Source organism: Equus przewalskii, chromosome 2, assembly GCF_037783145.1.
Source record: "Equus przewalskii isolate Varuska chromosome 2, EquPr2, whole genome shotgun sequence".
Classification (NCBI taxonomy): Eukaryota; Metazoa; Chordata; class Mammalia; order Perissodactyla; family Equidae; genus Equus; species Equus przewalskii.
In genome coordinates, this window is record NC_091832.1 from 21,973,415 (window position 1) to 21,998,374 (window position 24,960).

Consider the following 24,960-nt stretch of genomic DNA (forward strand, 5'->3'; position numbering starts at 1 on the left):
AGGAAAAAAACCCAAAAACCAACCTCTTGAAATTAATTCTCGCTTCCATGACAAGATAGAAACCACAACTATAAATAGCTAGAAAATAATGAAAATGATAAAAACATATGGTAGATCAAGGTGACTTCAAAGAAAAGATCATAACATCATGCATTTTCACTACAAACAGAAAAGAATAAAATGTCTGTAATAAGCACTCAATACAAGAGGTTAACCAACTGCCTTCTGTTTTCTTTTTTTAAAAAGATAAAAATAGAAATTAAAGCACAACCAGAAGGACCTACAACTAGAATAGAGAACTATGCACTGGGGGGTTTTGGGGAGAAGGAGGAAAAGAAGAAAAAAGAAACTAAAGAATTCTTTTTTAAAAAAGTAAAATGGCAGCTCCAAATGTTGGTAAGCTTTTTGAACAACAGAGACACAGCTATTGGTGGTGGAAATGGAAAAATGGTCTAACTGAGAGGTCTGATAAAAGTGGAAGACGCACTAGCCTTGGCCCATCAAGTCTCCTGGGTGAGCACCGCAGAGCAGACCCTCCCCACTGGTGTGCCGGGGCACGCGCTTGGGTAGGGATTCAAATGGCCACAACTTCCAAAGCCTCATCTTTTATCCTAGTGCAGAAAACAAGTACTCTCTTCTATATTATAATCTGTCTACAAGAAAAGAGTTGGTATGCAACCTCTTCTAGTATTTTTCTTGGAGTTCCCTATTAGAAAGCTAAGTTTTACTAGAATCAGGGCCTTATTTTATTCTTTGCTGGATCTCCAGCAGCTAGGAAGTGTCTGATAGAGAGTCCTTGCTCAATAAATATTTGTTGAATATATAAATGCATACTGCATATAAAAATGTTCACTGGAGTATTATAAAAGTGCAAAATCAGAGACAATACAAAATGTCTGTTTATATAGAGAAAGAATGAACATGCATACTCGTATAATGGAGTATTATTCAGCAGTTAAAATAAATGAACTAGAAATCCACGTATAAATCTCAAAAACAAGTGAAAAACGCAAATCACAGAAAGATATGTACAATGCAACTTATATAAAGTTCTATATAGAGTTTATCAACATGTGAAACAAGGATATGTGTTAAGTATAAAATTATACGTGCATGGAATGATGCATTCCAAATAATCGTTGCCTTGGGGAAAAGAGAAGAGAATGTTATCAGGAAAAGATTTGCAAGGGAGCTTCAACTCAATCTGTAATATTTTATTTCTGAAGTTAACAATCTGGAACATGGCAAAATGTTAGGATTTAATAGGACTAAATATTACTTGTTACATTCTTTGTATTTTTATATGTTAGAATCAATTATAATTTTTTAAAAAGTAAAGTAGGATTGATAAATAAATCTAAGAATGCATACAAAAAACAACTAAATAAAATAAATAACTAGTTTACCTAATCAAGAAAGAAGATGTGTACAGAAGATGATCAATGAAGAAAGTCAGTCAAGGTATATAGAAGAAATTAAGAGAACACTTTCTACAACTCTACGCAAACACATTGAAAAGAAAACCTCAATGAAATGGATGCTCTTTCTAGAAAAATCACAAATTATAAAAATTGATGAGAGAGAGAAAGACACAGTAAGGGAAAAAGTGGCAGAGAAATTTCTGTCAAAAAAATAAAATTTCAGGCCTAGATATATCTACCACTAAATTCTTTCAAATCTTTGAGGAACAGATTTCTTTTGTTATTTAAACTTTTCTATAGTATAAAGACAGAAAAAGAGTCCTTTCTTTTGGCATTATTTGAAAAAGCTATATTTTCATAAAGAAGATTAAGAATTCCTATTGTGTCAACCAAAAACACAACAATATTTAGAGTTTTAATGTTTAAATGTGACAGTTCACAGAAAAGGAAATACCAATGGCTCAAACAGATACCAAAGCTTATTTGTGAGTGAAAATACAAAATTCTACTGAGATTTAACCTCCAGAGAATAAAATACCATAATTCAACTAATAGACTGGCAAAGATCAAAATGTTAGATAACACTGTTTAACAAATATCTGAGGAAACAGGCAATCTTACACATTGTTGGTAGGAATGTAAATCAACACAATCCTTACAGAAAGCTATTTGCCAACGTCTATTAAAAATAAGAATGCACAAATCTTCTGACCTAGTAATTCCAATTTAAAATTTTATGCAGTAACTCACGTGCAGTATGATCTATGAAAAAGGTTATTAAACGCAGCACTATTTACAATAGCAAAATTGGAAAGAATTAAACTGTTTGTCAGCAGCGACTGCTCAAATATATTAGTACATCCATACAATGAAATACTATGCAGTTGTAAAAAAAAAGAATCAAGAAACTCTTTACAGGGGCCACCCCGTGGCTGAGTGGTTAAGTTCGCTCGCTCTGCTTCGGGGGCCCAGGGTTTCACCGGTTCGCCTCCTGGGCACGGACATGGCACCACTGGTCAGGCCACGCTGAAGCAGCATCCCACATGCCACAACTAGAAGGATCCACAACTAAACATATACAACTATGTACCAGGGGGCTTTGGGGAGAAAAAGGAAAAATAAAATCTTTATTTTTTTTAAAAAAAACCTCTTTACATACTGATATGGGACAATCTCAAAAACAGCATTTTAAGTGGAAAAGACAAGCTGAAGAACAGTGTGCACTGCATGGTACCATTTATGAAAAATCTCCAGAAGGACACTTGAGAAACAGATAATAATTCAGGGAGGGGGAACTGGGCTACAAAAAGGAAGGGAATTTTTCACTGCATATTATTCCATGTTTTTTGAATTTTGAACTAAATGTTACTTGTTTTGATGAAAAAATTTTTCCTGAAAGACAAAATTTTGGAATAAAAACTGTAACAGCCCAACAGAAATACAAAATTCTTTTAGGGAAATTCGAAATAAGTACTATATTTCTTTCATCTGATGGATAAACTTTTCCACAATTCCATTCAGTCTTTCAGGCTCCATCAGTTTATTTACCAATTCCTGCTCAACAGCCATTAGGGCCAGGCCACTAAGCTTCACTTGTCCCATGGTACGACATAAATATGTTTTAAGACGAGGCAGTGTAGAAAATGAGTTTTCAGCACTTGCTGAAGTAATCGGCCAAGACAAAGCAATGTATAATAGCTTTGATATGCAAGGAATATTATTGTGAAGACCATGCTGAATAAACAAATAGCCAAGATTGATGAAATTGATACAATCATAATCTATGACAAAGTTGAGCTTTGCATATTGCCGATAAAATCTAAGTTCTGGAATGATGTCTGCATCAAGTTTATAAAATTCTTGGACATGTTTGGCTGTTGCTTCATTTAATGGTTCATGCCATTTAAATAACAGTTCTGAAATCTGCTTCACTTTGCAATAATCAAACTCTGAAAAACATAATTTTAAATTTTGTAATATAGTATCCAATCCTTGGTAATAAATATTAATTTTATATTGTTCTTCTGTTGAGGTAGGAAAAAACATACTATCTGAATTGCCAAGATCTATTGTTTTCTGAATTTTTCTTTTTTTCTGAAAAGAAGGTCTTTCAACTTCAAAACCTTTACAGGTTATTTTCTGACATATTTCCTCTGCTCCATCCCAGACAGTTTTGAAATACACATCACTTCTTTCAGATGATAAACATTCCAAAATTGCTTCTATTTTTGAAGACAAGGAGAAAATGTCTATGGTTTCACTTTGAAGCTCTTTGGAAAGAATTCCTGTAACACTTAGCACCCGATAAAGAAATTTCAAACAAAAGATAAATTCAAATTTGGAAACCAATGTCAACAAATCATTCAATTCATCGGCCAAACTTGTGTTTGAAGAATGGCTTGATACAACTTCCAGTGTTTCAATAATCTCTGGAAGACCCTCAATCACAGATAGTAATGTACGATCATGGATTGTCCAACATGAATGTGATGTATGTTTCTTGCATGTTTTGTTTTGACTTAGCTTACAAATGTTTCGAAAATTTGCAGACATTTCCCCAGACATATGAATAGTGTTGAACAAAGAACTGAGAGTATTTAGGGCACTTCGGAGTTCTTTTACTTCTTTACAAAACCTAATCACCGCTAAATCCAAAAAATGTGCATAACAATGTACGTATAAAGCTCTTGGCTCTTCCTTCTTGAATTCTGCTGCGATTTTATTAAATTTTCCCCTCAAATTAGTGGTACTATCATAGGCCTGGCCATGTATTTTATTCAAATCAGCTCCAATTTGCTGCAGGTAAGTTCTGATAGCCCTATGCAAACTGGTCCCAGTCATCTCCTCAACATCGATAAAACCCAAGAACCTTTCTTTAATCAAGATAGCCTTTGAGGTTTTTTGTGGGTATCTTACACAAATTGAAAACTGTTCTTTAGTGGCACTGTCAGTGGTCTCATCACATATTATTGAAAAAGCTGAGGAGACATTGATCTCATTCACAATATCTTGCAACATTTCAGTCTTTACTATTTCAATAATATCATTTTGAATTTGTGTACTATTATAGAAGTCAACTTGCGAATTCATAAGTCGAAATATTTCTTCTCCTTTATCTTTTGCTCTAATTTCTACCAATTCTAAAAAACTGCCTTTATTCACAGATGAAACAGACTGGTCACTTTCTCTTAAGGGTAAACACTGCTTTCCAAAAAATAAAATATTTTCAATTATAAGCTTTAGGTACTTTTTATTTTCTTCAATCTTTTTTGCACGAATAGATAAGTGAGCATTGATAGCTTCATCACAAAACTGGTATTCCCTCCAAAATTGCAATGACTTCAAATGCATTTCACTTTTTTCATGCTTTCTGAATTTTTCCAGAGTTTTTTTCCAATTAGAAATTCCTTGGGCCGCAAGTGACTCTCCCCCACAGCTACATTTTTTTTGGCAGAACAACTGGCATGAATAACAGAACATCATATCCTTTTTAATACTGTTTCCCAAATGCTGAAAATTTGAACGCCAAGATTTTTTAATATTTCGTGATTTACTTTTAACTTTTTGTATTTTGGATGTAAGTTTTGAGTGACACAGTCCATCACTTATTTTCACAGATTTCATACTGTATGTAGCATCTTGGTTTGCCACTTGATCTTTCTGTGCTTCTATACTGGAGCCAACTGTATGCTGACCGAGTACGGATGAAGACGGTGAAAGGCTTGGCTGTTCCACACTACTATTTGATTCACAGGGTGAACTCTTAGAAATCTTTGAGAGAAAATGATAAAACAACATTTAACAGTTTTCAAATAATCAATTCAAACGTCGAACATATCTATTCTAATAACACAATAAAATGAATAGGTGAGTTACAGTATGAGCTCCACTAGGGGGAAACATTAAGAATTATTTATAACTTATTTATTTGCAATCTAGATTCAGCATTAAATGTTCAAAGGATCTTTAAGTATGTAATTGCAATAAAAATAATTTTTATTGTTCAGGTAATTAGAATTGCTTAATCAATATTTTAAAAATAATCCAAAGAAAAAACTATGACTAGTAATACTTCTGTTTAAATATTCTTATTAACAATTTCAAGTCAAACGAGATCTGGGAAATTGAATGTGAACAGCGGAAGGTGTTTATTGTTCTACTTTTTTGAGCTCTAGGATGAAAATGGGAATGAATACAGCTTATACATATACGTACATATATATAAACGAATACACACATACAAAATCAGCTGAAAAAAGACAGTAGCAAAAAAAATTAAGACTAAAACTTACATCTGCAATGACATTTGCTGTTACTGAAGAAACTGTACCTATTAAAATAAATTAGAGCATAAATTAAAGATCTTATACTACAATCTACAAAATAACATCATAAACTATAATTGCTTATTTCATATCAGGCAATAAAACCAAACTTAGAATATGCACAGATTCATCAAGTATGGCAAAACAGTATGTATGTTATATATGTCAAATATCTTTACATCACTTTTTACCTTGTAAGACATCAGAGTTCATGATGGGCAGGGCAACATGAGCTTCTGCCAATGACACAATATTGCTTATAACTGGAGTCGTATCTTTCTTTGGAGAAAGAAGCTCCGTTGAAGCACTATGCACCAAGGAAACATTTACTGATAAAAAAAAAAAGATTTATCATAAACCAGGCAGTATCAATCAATCGCAAAGTGCTGTTTAATAACAAGTGTTTGAACAAACAATGCAAATATCTAATTGCTTTAGGTATTGCTGAGTATTGGAGTAATTTTTATTAGGGCTTAGGGATAGCCAGGTTCTTTAGACTAACATTAATAACAACATTAAATCGATAATTTGCATTTCCTATCATTTTATATCTTTTACCTTTGCACACAATTTTTCAGTTCTTTTATACTATTGCTTGAAATTTCAAGCAAATCTTCACCAAGAAATTACCCATGAAGAAGAGAAAAGAGATTCCTACAGAACCTCCACATGGATATCATTTCTAACTCTGCCAGGCTTCAGAAACCTCAACATGAATGGAGCTGGGTTCATGTTTAAGCTAGTATTGCAGAGATTTTCTCTAATAAGCCAGTTCGCATGATGTACAAGCCCCAGGGGCATCATTCACTCTACTGTCTGTGTAATCAGCACCAGTGGACCTATATGAGGCTCTCTGATGGAATACTCAGTTGGCTCTAGATTATTTCTGCTTTTTTATTAGTGAATTTCAAAGTATTTCCAACTAGCTCTACTTCATGTGAAAAATGTAACTAATAGCCTTGTTTTTACAAAGCAGGGCTAAGTACAAGATTTTATGCTCTAAGACAACAATCTTTACAAATAAATATTAAATCTCTGGTGGTAAAGCAGCCTTACTTTTATACAGAAATACGGGCGAACAATGCAACAAGTTTTGGTTTGTTTTGACTTTTAAGTTGGTTTAACTGGAAAATGAATCAAGGTTATAAAGTAAAGGAAAGCGGTAATATTATTCAAACTACTAAGCCTCTGATAACTGCTAAACAAATATTACCTGTAGAAGATTCCATCTTAGCTTTATTGTAAGCAGAGAAACAATTGACAGAGCAGAACAGCTCTGTCTTCCCCAAGTCATTGGTAGTCTCAATCATTTCATCTGAGGGCTTCAACGATTTGCAAAGAACAGATGTAAGTGTTTTAGCTGGTTTCTGTTTAGAGATTAAAATAATATTCATATTCCTGGTATATGAGATACATTGCTAACAAACAAAAACAAACCCACTACCACTGCTCTTAGCTGAAATATTACAAATAACGACAGTGAAGTCACATTTTACACTTTCTTAAAAACCAGAATAAAAGGCACTATTGATTGCAATGACTAAAATAAAGGAAACTGGTTTATTAGATAACTATTTATATCATATGTCAGATTTATTAGTAGCAGTAATAATACATATGCAAGCAGTGAAGAAAGTGATCATAGAAGATGTTCATCATTCCAGGTAATCAAAGCCAACTGGATAAATAAACAAAGTGTTATAATTCTTGGTCTTTCTTCAACTCCAGCTTGGGCATCAACTCAGGAAAGCCTTCTATTCGTGCTAAGGAGGAGCCAGAAAAAGATGCTTAATGCATGTTACAAGATGCTGTGGGAATCACTGTTTTTCTAGGGTAACTTCATGGTAAATCAAGCATATTGTAAGAAAGCAGTATACAAGCAGTAAGAGGTATAAAATACAGTGCGTTCAGTAAGCAGTAAGTGTGCAAAGGAAAAGGATATCAACTGTGAGGTTCACCACTTAGTCTCTCTAGTGAAACACGAACCGTTATTCCTGAACTTAACACCGACAGCAACGATGAACTAGAACTGCTTTTGGGCACACAAAGTTCAAAGACAAATGAAAATAACTTATACAGATTTTCCTTTTCTGTGAAAGAACAGAATACTGGCAAAGGAACAATAAAACAAAAAGTAGAGTATAATTTGAAAATTTCTATTTTTATCATTAGTATAAATTTTTATATTTTGAGAAACCCCTAACAATTCACCAATATTTAACATTAAGCAACATTAGTGGCATAATTTATAATTAATTTATTATTCATATGGGAAAGCTAATACTAAACTAATATACTCTATGAAGAAGATGTGGCCAAAATAACTACAATTATACAAAACAATCCACTTTTTAAAATAAAAAGACACCCTGTTTTTAGATTCATAAATTTGAACATTTTTCTAATTCTTGATTACAGTTCACTAACGCAATGGGTCTTCGCCATTATCACTAGCACACAACATCTTCCATGCAGGGCAGAGGGTTAGGTGGTGCTTTTTCACTCAGTATATCCAGGTCAGCCCTGCCCCACCACACAGGCTGAGTAACTGAGTACTCAATGTAGGCCTTTAAACAGGATAAGGCCTATTTAATGAGTGTGAGGCATAAAGAAGGAAAAGAAGGAACAGCATTTCTTGCCTTCGGAAGAAGGCTTCCATTCTCCCATTTCTGTTCCCAAGGCAGGATACTCTTATGGTGTGGGTATTCTGCCATGGATAACATATGGCTCACAAATGACCTATTTGAACTGCTGAGAATCCCATTTTCAACTGCTTATTTTTAAGGAAGAATTCATATTAGGTCTGAAGGCATCATCTGAACAAGCAAGATATGTGACAGTTCCATCTCATGAAAGGGGTTCAGATCACTAATTGTGTTCACCTCACTCAGTCCACCAAAGTAGGGCCAGCTTCACTGCTCTCAGAACCACCCAATCAAGGCTCTCCTATTAGAAACAGGGGATGATTTCTCATTGGTTTATTTCCTCCTATGATTGATTCAGAAAAAGCATTTGACATACAAGAGTCATCTTAACCTTGCACAGGTGTAAGAATTAAATAAATGGAATTAAAAACTGCTTGCCTTTTCTTCAAGATAAGATGATCACCCTGAGATTCTTCAGGAAAATCTCCATACGGCACTTATCATGAATTATTATGCAAGAAGGAGCTGTCAGTGGCCTTTTATTTCATCTCCTTCACCATCTTACCAACTGAAACTATTCCCAAAGGTACTAAAATACATATCCCCATGGTTTTCTAAAGTGGAACCACTCACAAGGCAACCAACGGAAGGAACTCAATCTCCGATTTTTCATTTGATTCCTATGCAGTCAGATTCAAATGGAGTGGTCCTCACTTTGTGCCAATGGTCTTTATTCATACCTGCTTATATGCTGTAATACTCTTTGAATTACTAAAGTAATGAGACTGTCCTTCCATCGGAAGTATACAGAACAGACTAGAGCTGGTGTAACAGTAAGCTCCACAGTTCTCACAACAGTTCATGATGAGGTTGTTAGCAGAGTGAAACTTTGAAAAACAGGCAGTACTGCAAAGACTATGTTTCATGTTCTGGTATTTTACTTCATACTGAATCTAGGATTGAAGAAAAAAGATTCAGTAAAAACTCTGATATTTAAGCAGAATAATCAGAGTTCCTAAAGGTTAAAAAAAAATGCAACTTACAACAGTAGTCTTCTGACACATGCTGCACTTGGCTAAAATGGTATTAGTACATATGGTAACAAATGGTTTTCTTTTTTCTTCATATGATGAAAGACAAGATTGGCTGCAAAAACTTTTGCTAGAGGTAGTATCTTCCAGCTGGACACTGATCACATCCTTTGGATTTAAGATGTCTCTAAAAATAAATAACAAGAGTACCATTAAACATTTTTACCACAGTTATCATTTCTTTCTCTTCATAAGCTAAATCACTCCCTCAAATAACTCTCTCCTATTGTTTCATTTCCCTAAAGAACTGTGTAACATCATCAGCCTTGAAATAAGGAGATCCCAATTGAGTATCTAGTTCTACCATTTATATTAAGTAACAACAGATAAATCATTTATACTCCCTAAATGTTATTTCCTCATCTGTAAAGTGGGAATGTAAAACCCATCTGATAGTGCAGTTTTGAGGATTATCTAGCCTGTATTAGTTGGTGTTAGTGATAATAGAATGACGATGAGAAATCATACCTGACCAACTCTGGAATCTACAGGATAGAGGATTTCAAAGTATGCTCTGCAAATCCCTGGGGATCTCCCAGATACTTTCAGGGGGTTCACAAGATCAAAACTATTTCCATAATATTAAGATGTTATTTGCCTTTTTCACTGTGTTGACATTTGAACTGATGATGCAAAAGCAAGAGTGGGCCCCTGCAATTCCACTCCTAGGTATATAATCCAAAGAATGGAAAACAGGTACTCAAGAAAGTACACATACAGACATGTTCCTAACAGAACTATTTACAATAGCCAAAAGACGGCAACAGTTCAAATGCCCCTCAATGAATGAATGGATAAACAAACTGTGGTATATACAGAGGGGAATATTGTTCAGGTATTTAAAAAAAAAGAACGAAGTACTGATATACATGCTACAACATGGATGAACGCCAACAACATTATAAGGGAAAGAAGCCAGGCACAAAAGGTCACATGTTGTAGGATTCCATCTATATGAGCTATCCAGAATAGATAAATCCATAGATAGAACAGATTGGTGGTTGCCAAGGGGAGAGGAGAGCGGAATGGGGAGAAACTGCTTAATGGATAAGGTATTTTTATTTTGGAGTGATAGAAATGTTTTGGAACTAGATGTCGTAGTTGCACAACACTGTGAATTTATTAAATGCTACTGAAATGGTTTTTGTTATATGAATTTCACCTCAATAAACTGGGAGGGAAAAAAAGCAATGGTGGGTAAAAGTGCCAGAGCTTTAGCACAAATCAAGGCAGTGGCACCAAAATGTACTAGTGTTTGTTATTCACTGCCATTCATTTGCTGTAAAACTATTCACTTTATTACTTGATCCTTGAGTACATCTTTCTAATATTCTGTGTGATGAAATGGGACACAGGCATGAAGTATTTCCCCTGCACACCCAAGTACAATGGTCATCTCAAGGAAAAGCTCATGTGGGAATGATAATAGTTACAACCTGAGTTAGGTTATTTTCAGAGAACACATTTTTACTTGAAAGAACAACTATCAGACAAATTTATCCAGAATTGGGTATCTGGCAGATTATTTTCTCAAAAATGAATAAAGTAAAACCGGTACTTCAAGGAAAACAACCGCCAATATTCACTGCCAATGATAAAATTTGAGCTTTCACTGAAAATTAGAATTTTGGAAAAATTGTATCTGCCACCTCCAGCTTGATCGTTTTCCAACACTTAGACTTTCCTGATGAGATTAGTGATGATTTTTTTTTTTAACAAACCGTGATTTTTAAAATATTGCATAATGAAATATGTCAACATTTGGAAGATGTGCATAATTCAGTGAACCAATATTTTCCAAATGATGACAGCATATACTGCTAATCATTCATGGGTGAAAGAACCATACAAAGTACAAATAGACCAATGAATTTTAACGTTAACAGTATAAAAAATTCACTGATATGGTTTCAGATTCCACATTGCAACTAATCTTTAAGAAATTACCACTTGTTTTCTGGTGTAGTATCAAAGAAAAGCAGCCAGAATTATCTGAAAGGCTATTAAAACACACCTCCCTTTTCCAATTACATATTTGTAAGGCCAGCTTTTCTTCAGATTTCACCCAAAACAACATTTTGCAACAAACTGAACGCAGGAGCAGATATGAAAACCCAGCTAGATATTAAAATGGTTTGCAAAACTGATAAAACAATGCTTGCTAACGTTTTCTTAAAATTTCTCTTCTCACTAAGTTAAAAACAATAAATGGCTATTTTTCATAAAAATATTATTTATGTCAGCAGGCACTGAAGTTTATTACTTTTAAATGAGTTAGTCACAGTTAATTTCTCAGTTTTAATTTCTAACACAGTATATATTGGTAGATATGACCTACATAAACTAAAGCTCTTTGGGTCTTCAATAATTTTTAATAGTGTCAACAGGTCCAGAGACCAGAAAATTTGAGAACTGCTGCTACAGGAAATACCAAGATACCGGGCTATCTAGAACCCTCAGAATATCAATCTTTCAGGATAATAGTTTTCCAGATGAAAGACTCCTGAAATAAACACTATTTTAACACTTCAACATTTACACATTTTTAGTGTATTATGATCTTTCTGCTTCTTAAACAGATGGTACCCAAAATAACAGGTGCATTTCATTATCACATCAGTCATTTAACTGGTTTAAAATATAGCTCTAAATGCAGCATCTGAATTATGCTATCCTTGTACTTCATTTGACAAAAATTTTTCTAGGATTTACTGTGTGCCAGGTAGTGTTCAGGCCTTGGGGATATAAAGATGAGTATAATCTAGACCCTGATGTCAAGAGATTCATAGTCTAACTGGGGCAATATCAATTCTTTGAAAACATTAATTTTACGATCAATGCTTTAGGAGTTATGAACACTAGGAAAACACACACCATGAAATAACTAATCTAGGTAGGTGGGGGTAGTAAGAGGAGAGGAGGGAATGGTGTGGGAATAGACAAGAGGTAAAGATATTTGAGGCAGGCCTTTAAGACAGAAAGAAATGAGTCAGATGCAAAGGGAGGCAGAAGAACCGCAAGGCAGAAGCGTGGAAGTCTGAAACGCTGACTGGTTTTACTGCGATCAGCACACTAGAGTGCTGGCTTCTAATCTCCCTAAGGCCTTATAAATAAAAAATCAAAAACGAATTTTGTTAAAAGTGCCTAAAAACAGCTTAAACAAACTCTGAGTATATGTCTAAACAACTTTTCTACAAATAAGTGTTATGGCATTAGTGCATGGGCCTATTTTGAACCCTACAGATTGCTTTCAGGATCTCTTGCCAGTTCCCACTGGGATACTAAAGTGCAGAAACAACACTTCTTAAATATATAGTTCTCAAAAAAAATCTTATTTTTCTAATATGATTTAAACTGTCATTTTCAAAGCTATCTTTCATTTGGTCCATGAATTAGAACAAAAACTACATTAACTCAAAACAGATTTCAAATCACTGCCATAAAAGAAACTTCAACAATAACTGATAATTAGGTAAAATCTTGAGCACTATGTATTAGTACCAGAGGCTAACTGATGTAGAATAAAATGTTTTGAAAAAAGCTTAGGTTACTCTCAACAATAGGTGGACAGCCTCTCCTAGTCCAAGCATTACTACCACTTTTCCGCCAACCTGTACAATAGTATTTTCTATCAAAAAAATTTTATTCCAAAGGAAAACTCCTTCATATTTTTGCTCATATTGGATTTCTTTGCCTTAGAGAACAACTTACGCACTAAATCTTTCCTTCTTCAGCCTTTCCAATCTGTCTGGGACATCTGCTGAAGATGTATAATGGGTAAACTCCAAACATAGCAACATGATGCCTTAACTTTTCAGGGCCTCAGTCTCCTCAAAACCCAAAGAAAATGTTTGGACTGGATGATCTCTAAGGTCCCTTCCAGTTTTACGGTTCTGCAGAGAAAGAAAGCAGGCTAAAGAGAGTGCCATACAGTGCATAGCAAAAAAGAAAAAAGACAAAGTACAGTATTGAAAAAGCACAAGAGAAAGGTAAATAGAGTTCCAGCGGGTAAGAACTCAAGCAGCAGCCAAACAAGGAGCTGAAGCAACCAATAAAAAGGGTTTGTGAGTTTGTTAAGAGAATAATAGTGCTAACTAACATTTAGTGAGTTCTTATTACATGCCAGTATTGTTCTGATCCCTTAAATATATTATTTAATGCTCATCATTCTTATGTACATTTAACAAAACAGATAGGAAGACTAAGAAGTTTTCAATGCTTTTCAAACTTTAGCATGTATATGAATCACCTAGGGATAAATGCAGTTCTGATTAAATAGGGTTGGGCAAGACCTGAGATTCTGCATTTCTAACAAGCTCCAGATGACAGCTGCTCAGGGATCACACTTTGAGTAGCAAAATGTAACTGTAAATGAAGGAAGCAAGATTCAAATACGGCAACGTGATTCCAAAACAAGGCATTATCTGAAAGGAATTTATTACACTTAGAAGCAAAATTGGTGGCCTATGTGTTTTCCTGTTCTATATTTCTTGTTCTAAAACAACGACATTTAAAACTTTAGCATTAGCATTTAATGAGCACTAAGAGACCACAATTAAGGTACAATAAGGACTCTCAAAGCATTGATCCTTTCTATATCTCAGGGTAGAGTTTGAAGTTCAGGACATTTTTCACTAATTATGAAATTACTACTACTTCCTTTCTCTGCATCTAAAGTGCCTCGCATATGTAAAAAAGTTGGCAACAAAGACTGCAATGATAGCTCATAGAAATTTTGAAAAGATTACATTCATCCATCTATGTTTACCTATGGCTATTCAATTTTTCAAAAGAATTAAATAACTTCATTTACCATTACAAGAGAAACATTATATAATTTTATACCTTAGAGGATCCAAAATAACTGTTATATAGTTAATTTTTTAGTAATTGCTCCCTATACAGTTAAATGATAAAACAGAATGGGCATACAATCCTACTTAAAGAGAATTCCAAATGCAAAAGTAGGAAAATAAGTTTTGGAAGTCATATTATTTAAAGTTGATGATAAACAGAACTCATTTTAATTTCTGCAAATCTCTCAATAAACAAAAAAACTTTCTGAAGAATCTATTAGAGGAACTGAAAGAAGCAGCAGCTTCTTTTCACTAAACCAAGGTGATACCTCTTCAGAAAAAATGAAAACGTAGAAAATTACAACCAAGACTCTGATCAAGATCTATATAGGGAAGTAAGAGGGGGTGTAGTTTAGAATTATATACTTTGAGCAGTTAGAACAAGTTCTCTTGGGAGTTGCTGGTGAACTGGCAGATGAAATGTATTCAGCGATGCACGGTGTGGAGCAGAAGAGCTGAGTGGACCCTTTCCTCTGATAAGCAGTTTGCCCTTTCTGAAGAATTTTTTTACAACCAGAACAGGAAACCTGAATAGCTGCGGTTGAAACTGAAGGAAGCATTTTACTCATGCCAGATGATGCCAGAGAAAGCTGAATGCCTGTAGTCAACTGCGAAGCTATAAACACAAAACAGGAAGGGAAACAATTAGTATTTACAAAGAATGAACTATGCTTCTTTCATTTTCTGTTAGAGGTTACTTCTCCTGGATTTGAAACCCAAAACAAACAATGCACTATTCAAAGGCATTCTTAAAAAGTAGAATAAATTGGCTACCATATTGGTCAGAATAAATATTAACTTAAATAATTCTATTACCACTGTCTGAAAACGCAGTATTTATTTTCAGTTCATTCTCCTGAGTTTTGGGCTGTTGGGCTTGACAATACTCCTAAAAAAGAGTTGAAAATAATGAATACGATGTGTCTAAAACAACCAGTCATTCTATAGAAAATGATCAATTCTGCTCAAGCCTGTGCAGTGAACTATATAATTGAATCGAACCATGGTACATATGTAAGCACTCTCTTTTTGGTGACCTTTGGCTGATAACACCAATCAACTACTGTATTATTTTCTATCGTACCTACCTAGATGTGACTTCAAAAATTTTTGTGAACACAGCCTCTCAGTAGCTACTACAAATAGAGTAGACAGACCCAATAACGACACCTATTTTCCCTCCTTATTCTAATCACTAACAGCTAATTGTCTTCATAAAGACCTTAAACACAAAAATTGCTAGATTGGGCTGAAGGAGTCTGACAAAGGAAGACTTATTTCAGAGCAGCAGGTAATCCACCTAAACTTGATCTACGCGCTTGAACGTCCATGGGTTGAAGAAGCGACAGATACTTCCTAGATGGACAACATTCCCCACTGTCACCGACTCGATGGGAGTCATATCTGTACTTGATACCGATTTACTTTAGGCCTATTGCTAAACAGAATACTAGAAATAAATTAAAACTGAATTTACTTTTTGCTTCAGTAGAAATTTCAACTGGTTCATACACAAACATTCAAAGGAAATTTGGCCCTACTTAGAGAACACTCACAGCTTGAGTCAGTTTACCCTTTATTTGTTCTTTAGCATGCGATACGTCTTAAAAAATTTAATAAACATGAAACTAATTTGGATAAAAAAATTATACAGAAAAAAACTAAGAATTTAAAATGTACTTAATAGAAGCAGTAGCATAAAAACGTATAACTGGTTATTTGTACTGTTTCAAGTTAAGAAAAATGAAAACAAAAATGTGTTAACTTTAGGCCCAGAATATCCTAAGCACTTCTTTTATCAATCCCCAAACCCAATTCCAAACAGTTCCTTCTTCTTTGAAATCACACTCTCGCATATACTCGCTATGGCACTTAAACAGGACATACCTTGTATTATTTGATCAACTGCTTGGGGGAAGATAGGACTTAACATTTTCAACCAATAAACCAGCATCTGCATAACTAAATTTTATAATTAAATGCTGCTCTTACAAAAAAGAAAATAAGGTAAAATATTCACCTGAGCATTGTCGAGTTCCGTCTTAATTTCATTTAGCCCCCCTAGTTGTGGTGCCACTGCCTTGTCACATTTACTATCTACCAGTGGTTCTTTCATCTTAGTATCTGATGCAAAGGAATCCTCCAGTTCCAAACTAACGGGTTTCTTCTTGGGGAACATTTTCCAGATTCCTAAAATAAAATATAAACTGATAAAGAGTCTGATTTTCAATCAGTCTTTTTAAATATGGTAATTTTCTAGAAGCACAAAAGGGTCTTTAGACAGCTTGGCCTCAAGGTTCTTTCACAGTACCGACACTGGCATCCTTCTCTTCATCCATCACTTCCCAATATAACTTTGCTTTATACCTCTCCAGTAGATACAACTCTACGCTTTCTTCTGGGACTAGTCTCTCCATTTCTATGCCCCCAGGCCTAACTATAGCATAAAACCACCAAACCTGCAAGTTTACTTTTAACTTATCAAATAGTCTTAGAAAATGTAATGCCTTCTATCTGAGGTTAACCCAACCACCTGTACTCACTGTGGCTCGCCTACACTGCCCTCCTATAGAGCCCTTCACTATCTGCATCTCCAGCTCCTCCTCCCGGCTTATTGGTCCTCTCATATAAACATTTAAATACATTCAGGGATCCAACTTCTAAAACTATTGCTCTCTCTGACCACTCCTTCCCTCATCCTTGAAATTCTCTCTTTCCGTGAATCCTATGGCTCCAAGACCTATTTCTCCTATTTCTTTGCCAGTCTTCTTCTCAAACACTTATTTCACTTGTTCCTCCAAAGCACAATTCCCCAGGACTCTTCTCACTTGCTCTATGGGCACAACCTTGAATTCAACTGTCATCTACAGGCTGATTTTCCCCTACATTCCTGAGTTTCAGCCCATATGCCTAATTGCCTATTAATTATCTCCACTTGGATGTTCCACCAGTCCCTCAAAATCAAGAGACTTAAAACTATATTGTTATATTATCCCTATAAACCTGCTTTACACATGTTTTCTTTCTTGGTAAATGGCACTATCACATATACCCAATTTCCCAAGCCAGAAATCTAGGGGGTAGTCCTAAGTTCCTCGTCTCCCAAAGTCCCCACATCTAATCACAAAATTGGATCAAATATACCTTCTAAATATGTCTTGATTCCATTTTCCCATTACACCTCATGCCTGCACCCCTCAATCAATGGACTCCTTTTTCGTAAATAGATAGCTAAAACTCAAAATCATAATATAAAAGATTGTTGTGCATTCAGGCTTAAAAAAGAATTCCATTTTGTGACTTTTGAGGAGCTACAGGATCCTTTTGATTACTCAGCCACAAGGCCTCTTTTTCAAAGATGGATTGGTTCCTTGTGTTCTTCTTTTACCTTACTGTTTTTGGTTAGTGCCGTCAAGCCGATGCTGACTCTAATGACCCTGTGTACACAGCAGACAGCAACCCTGCCTGGTCCTTTTGCACCATCCTCTCATCTTCCCGTGCCAGACAATGCTCCACTGCTATTCGTAGGGTTTTCACAGCCAATTTTTTCAGAGGTGGGCGGCCAGGTCCTTCCTTCTAGTCTGTATTACTCTGGAAGCTCTGCTGAAACCTCTCCACCCTGAAATACCAATGGCACTGCTTTCAGCATCATGGCAACATGTGGCTGCCACAGTATGACAACTGACAGAGGGGTGGTGTGGTTCCCTGACCAGGAAACAAATCCCAGGTCTCGGTGGTGAGAGTAGCGAATCTAAACCACTAGACCACCAGGGTTGGCTTCTCTTTTTCCTTAACTCACGTCTATTTTCCATTTTTCTGGTAGCTGCCATCTCCAATTCTAAGTCCTTTGGAACTCTTTCCCTTCCTGCCACCCTAGCTTGGCTGCAGCATACAGGTCTCCTTCACTCCCCTTCCTTGATCACCCTCAAGACAAACAGATACTTTTCAAAAAGGGCTTCATAACTGCTAAAAACAAACAAGCCCAAAATGGAGTCACTTGTGTTAAACCCCAAGACTTAATATCTAACCTAACTGCAGTTTCAGCCTCTCAGCAGTAGAATTTTAAACCAATCAGCCTGGAACTTCTTGATCAACACCAGTGACATTGTAATCTGCACAATAAGACCTCCTGCCTTCCCCACTAAGGGAAGTGACCTTGCTTGAAACAGTATTTTCTATTGCTAATAACTTCCTTGTCCCACCCTTTTTCTGCCTATAAAAAGCCTTCTATCTTGTACAACTCCTTGGAGAGTCCTTCTATTTGTTAGATGGGATGCTGCCCAATTTGTGAATCATTGAATAAAGCCTATTAGATCTTCCAATTTACTCAGTTTTGTTTTGTAACACAACTGGAAATTAATCAAAAAACCTTAACTAAATTGGAGTCGGAAAGGCCTGCAGGGGGAGCACTCAAGCCCTATCATACATCCTCAATTACTCCAAACAGAAAGAGACAGCTTGCATCTCTCACAAGAAGTACAACTACTTTACTACTGAAGGAAGATTTCTCTCCCCAACCAGCAACAGCCCAGCCAGTGAGAAATGCCAAAGCTCAGTCAATGAGAAGCCATTGCCGCCCTGAAGGGTTACTTTCCTCCAATGGACTTTTGTATAGAATAGCCCGGCCTACCCCTCTTTTTCTCTATAAAAGCAAGCTCCCTTCCTTTCTTGTCTGGATTTGCCTATGGTTCGCCTCAGCATGCACATCCAGAATTGCAATTCTTTTGGCTATTCCCGAATAAACTCACTTTGAGGGTAAAATAACAGGCAAATTTGCCTTTTAAGTTGACACAAGTAATGATTATAGTTGGTATGAGATAAGTAAAACAGATATTGATAAGTTAAAGTTCTTACAGGAGTAATTCCAGGTCTATGGTTTTATTCAGAGTTAATACATAAAAAACCAAAGGAATTCTGCCATTATCTTTTATTTCTGAGTTTGGGATTCACCACCTACCTCACCCTGATCTTTAACTCAGCTTTTACTGAAAAGCCCTACCCCCAGGCAGAAAATTAAATAAATAAGGCCTGATTGTGAAGTGCAACAGAAGCTCGTAACACCTCTTCTCAGCCCATCTGAGCATTACACACAACCAGCAAAGCAAAACTTACTGGAAATTAACTGCTAGATTGTCATTAAGTAAATATACTATGCAAATCTAAACATCAATTAAAAATAAAGAATCTATGACCTTTGGCATCTTGGAATTCCTTCAAATATGTAGTCATCACAAAATAGGCAAATAATGGAAAGCATCCTGAAAATGTAATTAATCTAAAATATATTTCTGAGGCAGGGGAAAATGGTATATAGATACGAGAAAAACAAAAAGAGCAAAAACATATATGAATACGGGCCGGCCCCGTGGCCGAGTCATTAAGTTTGCAAGCTCCACTTTGGCAGCCCCAGGTTTTGCCAGTTTGGATCCTGGGCCCGGACATGACACTGCTCATCAGGCCATGCTGAGGCGCTGTCCCACATGCCACAACTAGAAGGACCCACAACTAGAATACACAACTATGTACTGGGGGGCTTTGGGGACAAAAAGGAAAAATAAAATCTTAAAAAAAAAAAAAACTACTGCTAAGAAGTACTAACCATCCTGAGCCGTCATCACCAATAGATATTTGCTTTACTGCAGTGGTCTGGAACCGAATATGCAATATCTCCAAGGTATGCCTGTAGTTCCTTTTCCAACAAGACGCACATTAGAGTAAAATAAGTCCTAAAAACCTCTTTTTAATACAGTTCCACCCATCTTTCCAAACTGGGGCTAAACCACAAATGCTGGAGAGTATTAATAGTCATAAAATAAATGTGGCATGTCTTCCTCCTGCTTAATACTACTTGGTAATAAGTAATTTAAAACATTTGAATTTAAACCAAAGAGGAATATATTATGAAGCAGAAAACAAAATTCACATTCATTTTTAAAGTAAAACATGAGACCACAAGGAAATTGCAAGCCATCAGGAGTGACTTCTAGACACACAAACAGAACTCCAGAGGGAATGTACACACTTTCCTCCTGGAAAATTAGTACAACATTGCTTATGTAAACCTGAAGCTTCAAACTGCTTCACCTTAATCTTTTAATTCCTCCCCACTATACTTGTGCTCATACTGTTCTCCAACCTGCAAAATCATTTTTGCTTATTCAAATCCTACTCAGCTTCTAATAAACCACTCAGCTCCAGATTTTATCACGTTGGTATGAATTAAAAATAAGACTGATAAATCTAGGAGTAACAGAGTAGCATGCTAAAATCTCCCACTGGAAACAATTATAAAATTAACAGGCTTTACCCCTGAGGGCACTTTACAGAACAGGGCAGACGAAAAAGCCCAAGTACAAAACAGTAGCGTACCGACTAAGGAGACCGGAGCTCTGGGTTGTCAAAGTCGTCGGAACTCAAGAGGCACAATCCAGGAGTGGAGGGAAATATCCCTTCCTCCGCTCATTAGCGGACTCCTAAACTGCACCTCTACAGATGAAGACTCCAAAATAACTAGCAGAAAATAGCATTTGGGAGGCTAAAGAGCTGAGAAGAGATTATAGTAGCTTTGCAGAGCTAAGAACAGAGCTGAAATTTAAGCCCGGCAAGGGTAGAGGGGACCTGGACTTTGAGCTGAGACTCCAGGGAGGCCATGCCCTAGCAGTCAGGGCCACATCCCAGGAGAAAAGATCACTTGCTCCAAGCAAGGGCAAAGCGAAACAGACTAGCCCTAACAAGGCCCAATACCAACCCTCAAGAGGATCAATGTAACTTCCGAGTACTATCTGTCTGCCTAAAGGAAACTTGGCCCTCTCTGGAGAAAGGACATCTAGGGTCTCTAAAATTTTTCATCCACAATGTTCATAACACAATAAAAATTTATGGGCAAAAAAATCAAACAAGAGTGACTGAAAACCAAGAGGGGAAAAAAAGGCAATAGAAACAGATCCACAGGTGACTCATATCGGTAGTATCAGGTGAAGACTTTGATATGTTTGAGAAAATAGAGGATAAGATGGAGAAGTTCATTAGAGACCTGAAATTCATTTAAAAAAAGTCACGAAAATTTGAGAATAGGAAAATTAAGAATTAAATAGATGAATTTAATATCAAATTAGTGAACCAGATGACAGGTTAGTAGAAAGTAATCAGACTGATGCATAAAAGGATAAAAATACAAATAATGTAAGTAACATGTGAGACACGGCAAAAAGGTCAGACACACATGTAAACAGAGTCCCAGAATAAGAGACAACAGACAATACAACAGAAGCAATATTTGAAAAAACACTGGCTGGACAATTTCCTCAAATGAACAAAAATATCAAACCACACAAATTCAAGCAGCTCTATGAATAATAAACAAGATAAATATAAAGAAAAACACAACCAGATACATCATGGTCACACAGCTGAAAACGAAAGTGAAAAAGAAAACCTTAAGAGCATCTAGAGAAAAAGGACATTAACATATGAAGAAACAAAAATAAGAATGAAGGCTGTCTTCTTGTCAGAAACAATGAAGGCCAGAAACCAATGGATTATCTTTAAAGTGCTGGAAAAAAATCTACCTAAAATTCTATAGTCAGTAAAAGTATCCTTCCAAAATAAATGTGAAATGAGGACATTCTCAGATTAATGAAAACGATGAGAAGTGATTACTAGCAAACCTAAACTGTGGAAATGCTAAAGGAAATTCTTTATGCTAAAGTGAAATACTCGTGAAGTTTGGTGTAAAGATTGGAAAGGAAGAAGTAAACAAACTGTCCTTATTTGTAGACAGCAGGATTGTGTATACAGAAAACCCTGAGGAATCTCCTCTCCTTTCCAGTAAAAAACTACTAGAATAAGTGAATTTAGCAGTATCATAGGCTAACATGAGGTCAATACTTAAAAATTTCCTCTCTTATCACTTCTCTTCACCATTGTACTAGATGTTCTACTCAGGTCAATAATGCAAGGAAAAAAAGGTAGAAATTTTGAAAAGGACTAGGTAAAACTGTCATTATTTTAAGTTGTATGTTGTGTACATAGAAAATCCAAAAGGATCTGCAAATAACTACTGGAATTATTAAGTAAATTTAGCAAAGTCAATATTCAAAAATCAACTAAATTTCTTTGTATTAAAACAATTAGAAAATAAAAATTTTAAAATAACCATTCTCTATAGTATCATAAAACACCAAATATAGGAATAAATCTAATGAAATATGTCAAGATCCCTACATTGAAAACAAAACAATGCTGAGAAATTAAGGAAGATCTAAGTAAATGGAGAGAGAACAGCATGTTCACTGATTGACTCAATATCGTTAACTCACTTTTCCCCAAAATGAGCTTCAGATCAAAATCCCAGCAGGAGATTTTGTGGAATTTGCAAGATGACTTGATGGGTATAGAATGAAAACAGCACCTAGAATAGCCAAGACAGTCTCACAAAGGAAAGCAGTTGGAGGACTTACTCTAAAGCTACAGTAATGAAGACAGTGTGGTACGGACACAAGCAAAAATAAAACCACCGGAGTCAAGAAGCACGTATACTCTAAACTCTTATTTCTTTGCAATACAGCCACTTCTTCACACGCTACACTTCGCAAAGATTTGTTTTACTCAGCTGAGTTCTGCAAGCTCCTTTACTGGCTTGATAGGAAGGCTGGAGGCAGAAAGCTAAACGCTTTTCAAACCAAACTAAAATGTCCAAGCTTACTTCTGTAGGCAATGGGGACCCACTATTTATGAAGTGCCTAGGCCCTGGGGTTACAGAGACAGATGAGGATGTCTCACTCAGAATACTCTGCCCAGCACAGTATGCAACAATGGAAGTGTACACAAGGTACAAAGCAGAAACGAGGGAAGAGAAGGTGGTTAAAGAAGTATTCCAGAAGGTGAAATGTGAACTAGGTTTTAAAGTAGGTGTCTATGAAGCAATAATGGGGGATATTCCAGGTATAAGGGACAGCATGTGTAAAAATAAATATATGGGAACCATAAGAAGTGGAGTTATGAATGAAGATAAAATGCCAAGAGTGCTAGCGGAAAGAAAGGCAGTTGGGAAAGCAGACACAGGTCATATCAGGAAGGTCCTCAAACACCAAAAACCTTGAACTTCATCTTGTAAATCAGTAGCTTTTGGAGTTCAGCAAACATTTCATTCATATTTCGTCTTTTAAATAAAAATTTACTTTAAAAAATTAATAAAATGAGATACTTAACTGTGCTATATAACAAACGTTAAGTATTTTGGAGACTTCCAAAGCATTACTTTGTGCTAGATTAACACAGACCATCAAATAGCTTTTCCTGCCACCTGGGTGAATATAGTCCAATTCCTTGTCGCTGTATTACAGATAAAGAAGGTTACAGCTTTACACCTATCCTTTTGGGATTCTGACCTGTATATGTTCATTCACAGAAAACCCTGGAAGCAACTACACTATTTTGGCAAGGGCATCAAATCCTCTAACGCTCTTGCCTCAACCTAAGAGTTAAATTGGCAAACTGCTGAGTCCTGATACTGTCAGGGCTAAATGTAACACAGTTCTTGTCATCAATTTTAAGGGCTTCCTGTCTTCTAGATTTGTGATGAGGAATACAAGTTATTGTCACGCTTTATTAGGGATTCAACTCTTACAGAGAAAATTCACTTAACTATTTGCAAGCTTTCGATTCAGTTTAATTGAAAAGTATGCCGAGATTGCATCCTGATAAAGCTGGAAGTTACCGTTTGCAAACACCAGTCCATGCAAACCGAGACACACTCAATCCTATCTACCAGAGCAACCTACTGAAATAAAGCGATAAACATTGCCTCTTCATCTAATCCCAATTTCAAGTCCAAACTGATGAAGAGTCAAACTTTTACGGTAATTATTATTATCTTTTTTTATTGCAGTAACATTGGTTTATAACATCATACAAATTTCAGGTGTACATCGTTATATATTTTGATTTCTGTGTAGATTACATCATCTTCACCACCCAAGGACTAGTAACCATCCATCACCACACGTGTGCCTATTCATCCCTTTCGCCCTCCTCCCTCCCCCCAAACTTTTACAGTAATCATTTAATCTCTTTCAGCTGAGATCTCGTGTACACCTCTACTTGCAAAAGGAGTTCCATGATTTTTTTTTTAAGTTTGAAAACATCCTTGCTTAATGAAGGAGAGCCACAGGTGAGATGAGATGAATGTTTTAGAAACAGAGGTGGGGGACAGAGACCCAAGGCTGAAAGCCTATTACGACGCAGGAGCAGCAGGCGGCGGGAAACGCCGGCTGTGGGGGGTGACGCCCCCCGACTCTGCGGACAACGTTAAAGAAGACGACAAACGACCCAGGGGCCTGACCCGGAACTCCCGACCCTCCCCTGGCGGAGCCCGCAGCCAGGGCCTCGTCTCTAGGAACCCGGCCCGACCCGACTCTTCAGCCTCCCTCCCACAGGCGGAACTCTCTGCCCACCTCCCGCAGGGCACAGGAACGGAAACCGACACCAGAGCCGCCGCAGGGGACTTACAAATTTCTCTCAGGCCCGCCCTCCGCACGCGGTTTCTCAAAGCAACTGCGACGCGAAACCATCCCGCGGGCCCGCCCCTTTCCCGCCGTGCTCTGCGGCCGAGCATGCGCAGC

At 36.4% G+C, this 24,960-nt stretch overlaps 1 protein-coding gene across 26 annotated transcripts; it reads right to left on the reverse strand.

Annotated features, from left to right (window-relative positions):
* Nucleotides 1–1,801: 1,801 nt before the first annotated feature.
* ZMYM1 (zinc finger MYM-type containing 1) lies at nucleotides 1,802–24,960 on the reverse strand. 26 transcript variants are annotated; one of them, XM_070594724.1, is made up of 12 exons: nucleotides 24,848–24,934; nucleotides 17,727–17,957; nucleotides 16,359–16,528; nucleotides 15,155–15,227; nucleotides 14,705–14,954; nucleotides 13,194–13,375; nucleotides 9,435–9,609; nucleotides 9,132–9,344; nucleotides 6,960–7,113; nucleotides 5,938–6,075; nucleotides 5,714–5,751; nucleotides 1,802–5,192 (listed from the first exon to the last, which is right to left on the reverse strand). In XM_070594724.1, the coding sequence occupies exons 6-12, from the start codon at nucleotides 13,280–13,282 to the stop codon at nucleotides 2,895–2,897; spliced, it is 3,105 nt and encodes a 1,034-aa protein (XP_070450825.1). In that variant the 5' UTR covers nucleotides 13,283–13,375; nucleotides 14,705–14,954; nucleotides 15,155–15,227; nucleotides 16,359–16,528; nucleotides 17,727–17,957; nucleotides 24,848–24,934; the 3' UTR covers nucleotides 1,802–2,894. The 26 variants fall into 26 exon arrangements, with proteins under 26 accessions (XP_070450825.1, XP_070450944.1, XP_070450865.1 ...); XM_070594843.1 differs by having other exon boundaries at nucleotides 8,830–9,344; nucleotides 24,848–24,914; XM_070594764.1 differs by lacking the exon at nucleotides 17,727–17,957 and having other exon boundaries at nucleotides 6,960–7,068; nucleotides 24,848–24,960.

Coding starts and splice junctions, on each gene's coding strand:
- ZMYM1 (XM_070594666.1), bottom strand. CDS start 16,517: ATGTTCCCCAAGAAGAAACCCGTTAGTTTGGAACTGGAGGATTCCTTT. Junction 14,955..15,154: donor TACTGCGTTTTCAGACAGTG/GTAATAGAATTA, acceptor TTGTGTTTATAG/CTTCGCAGTTGACTACAGGC. Junction 5,193..5,713: donor CAGCAAATGTCATTGCAGAT/GTAAGTTTTAGT, acceptor TTTCTCTCAAAG/ATTTCTAAGAGTTCACCCTG.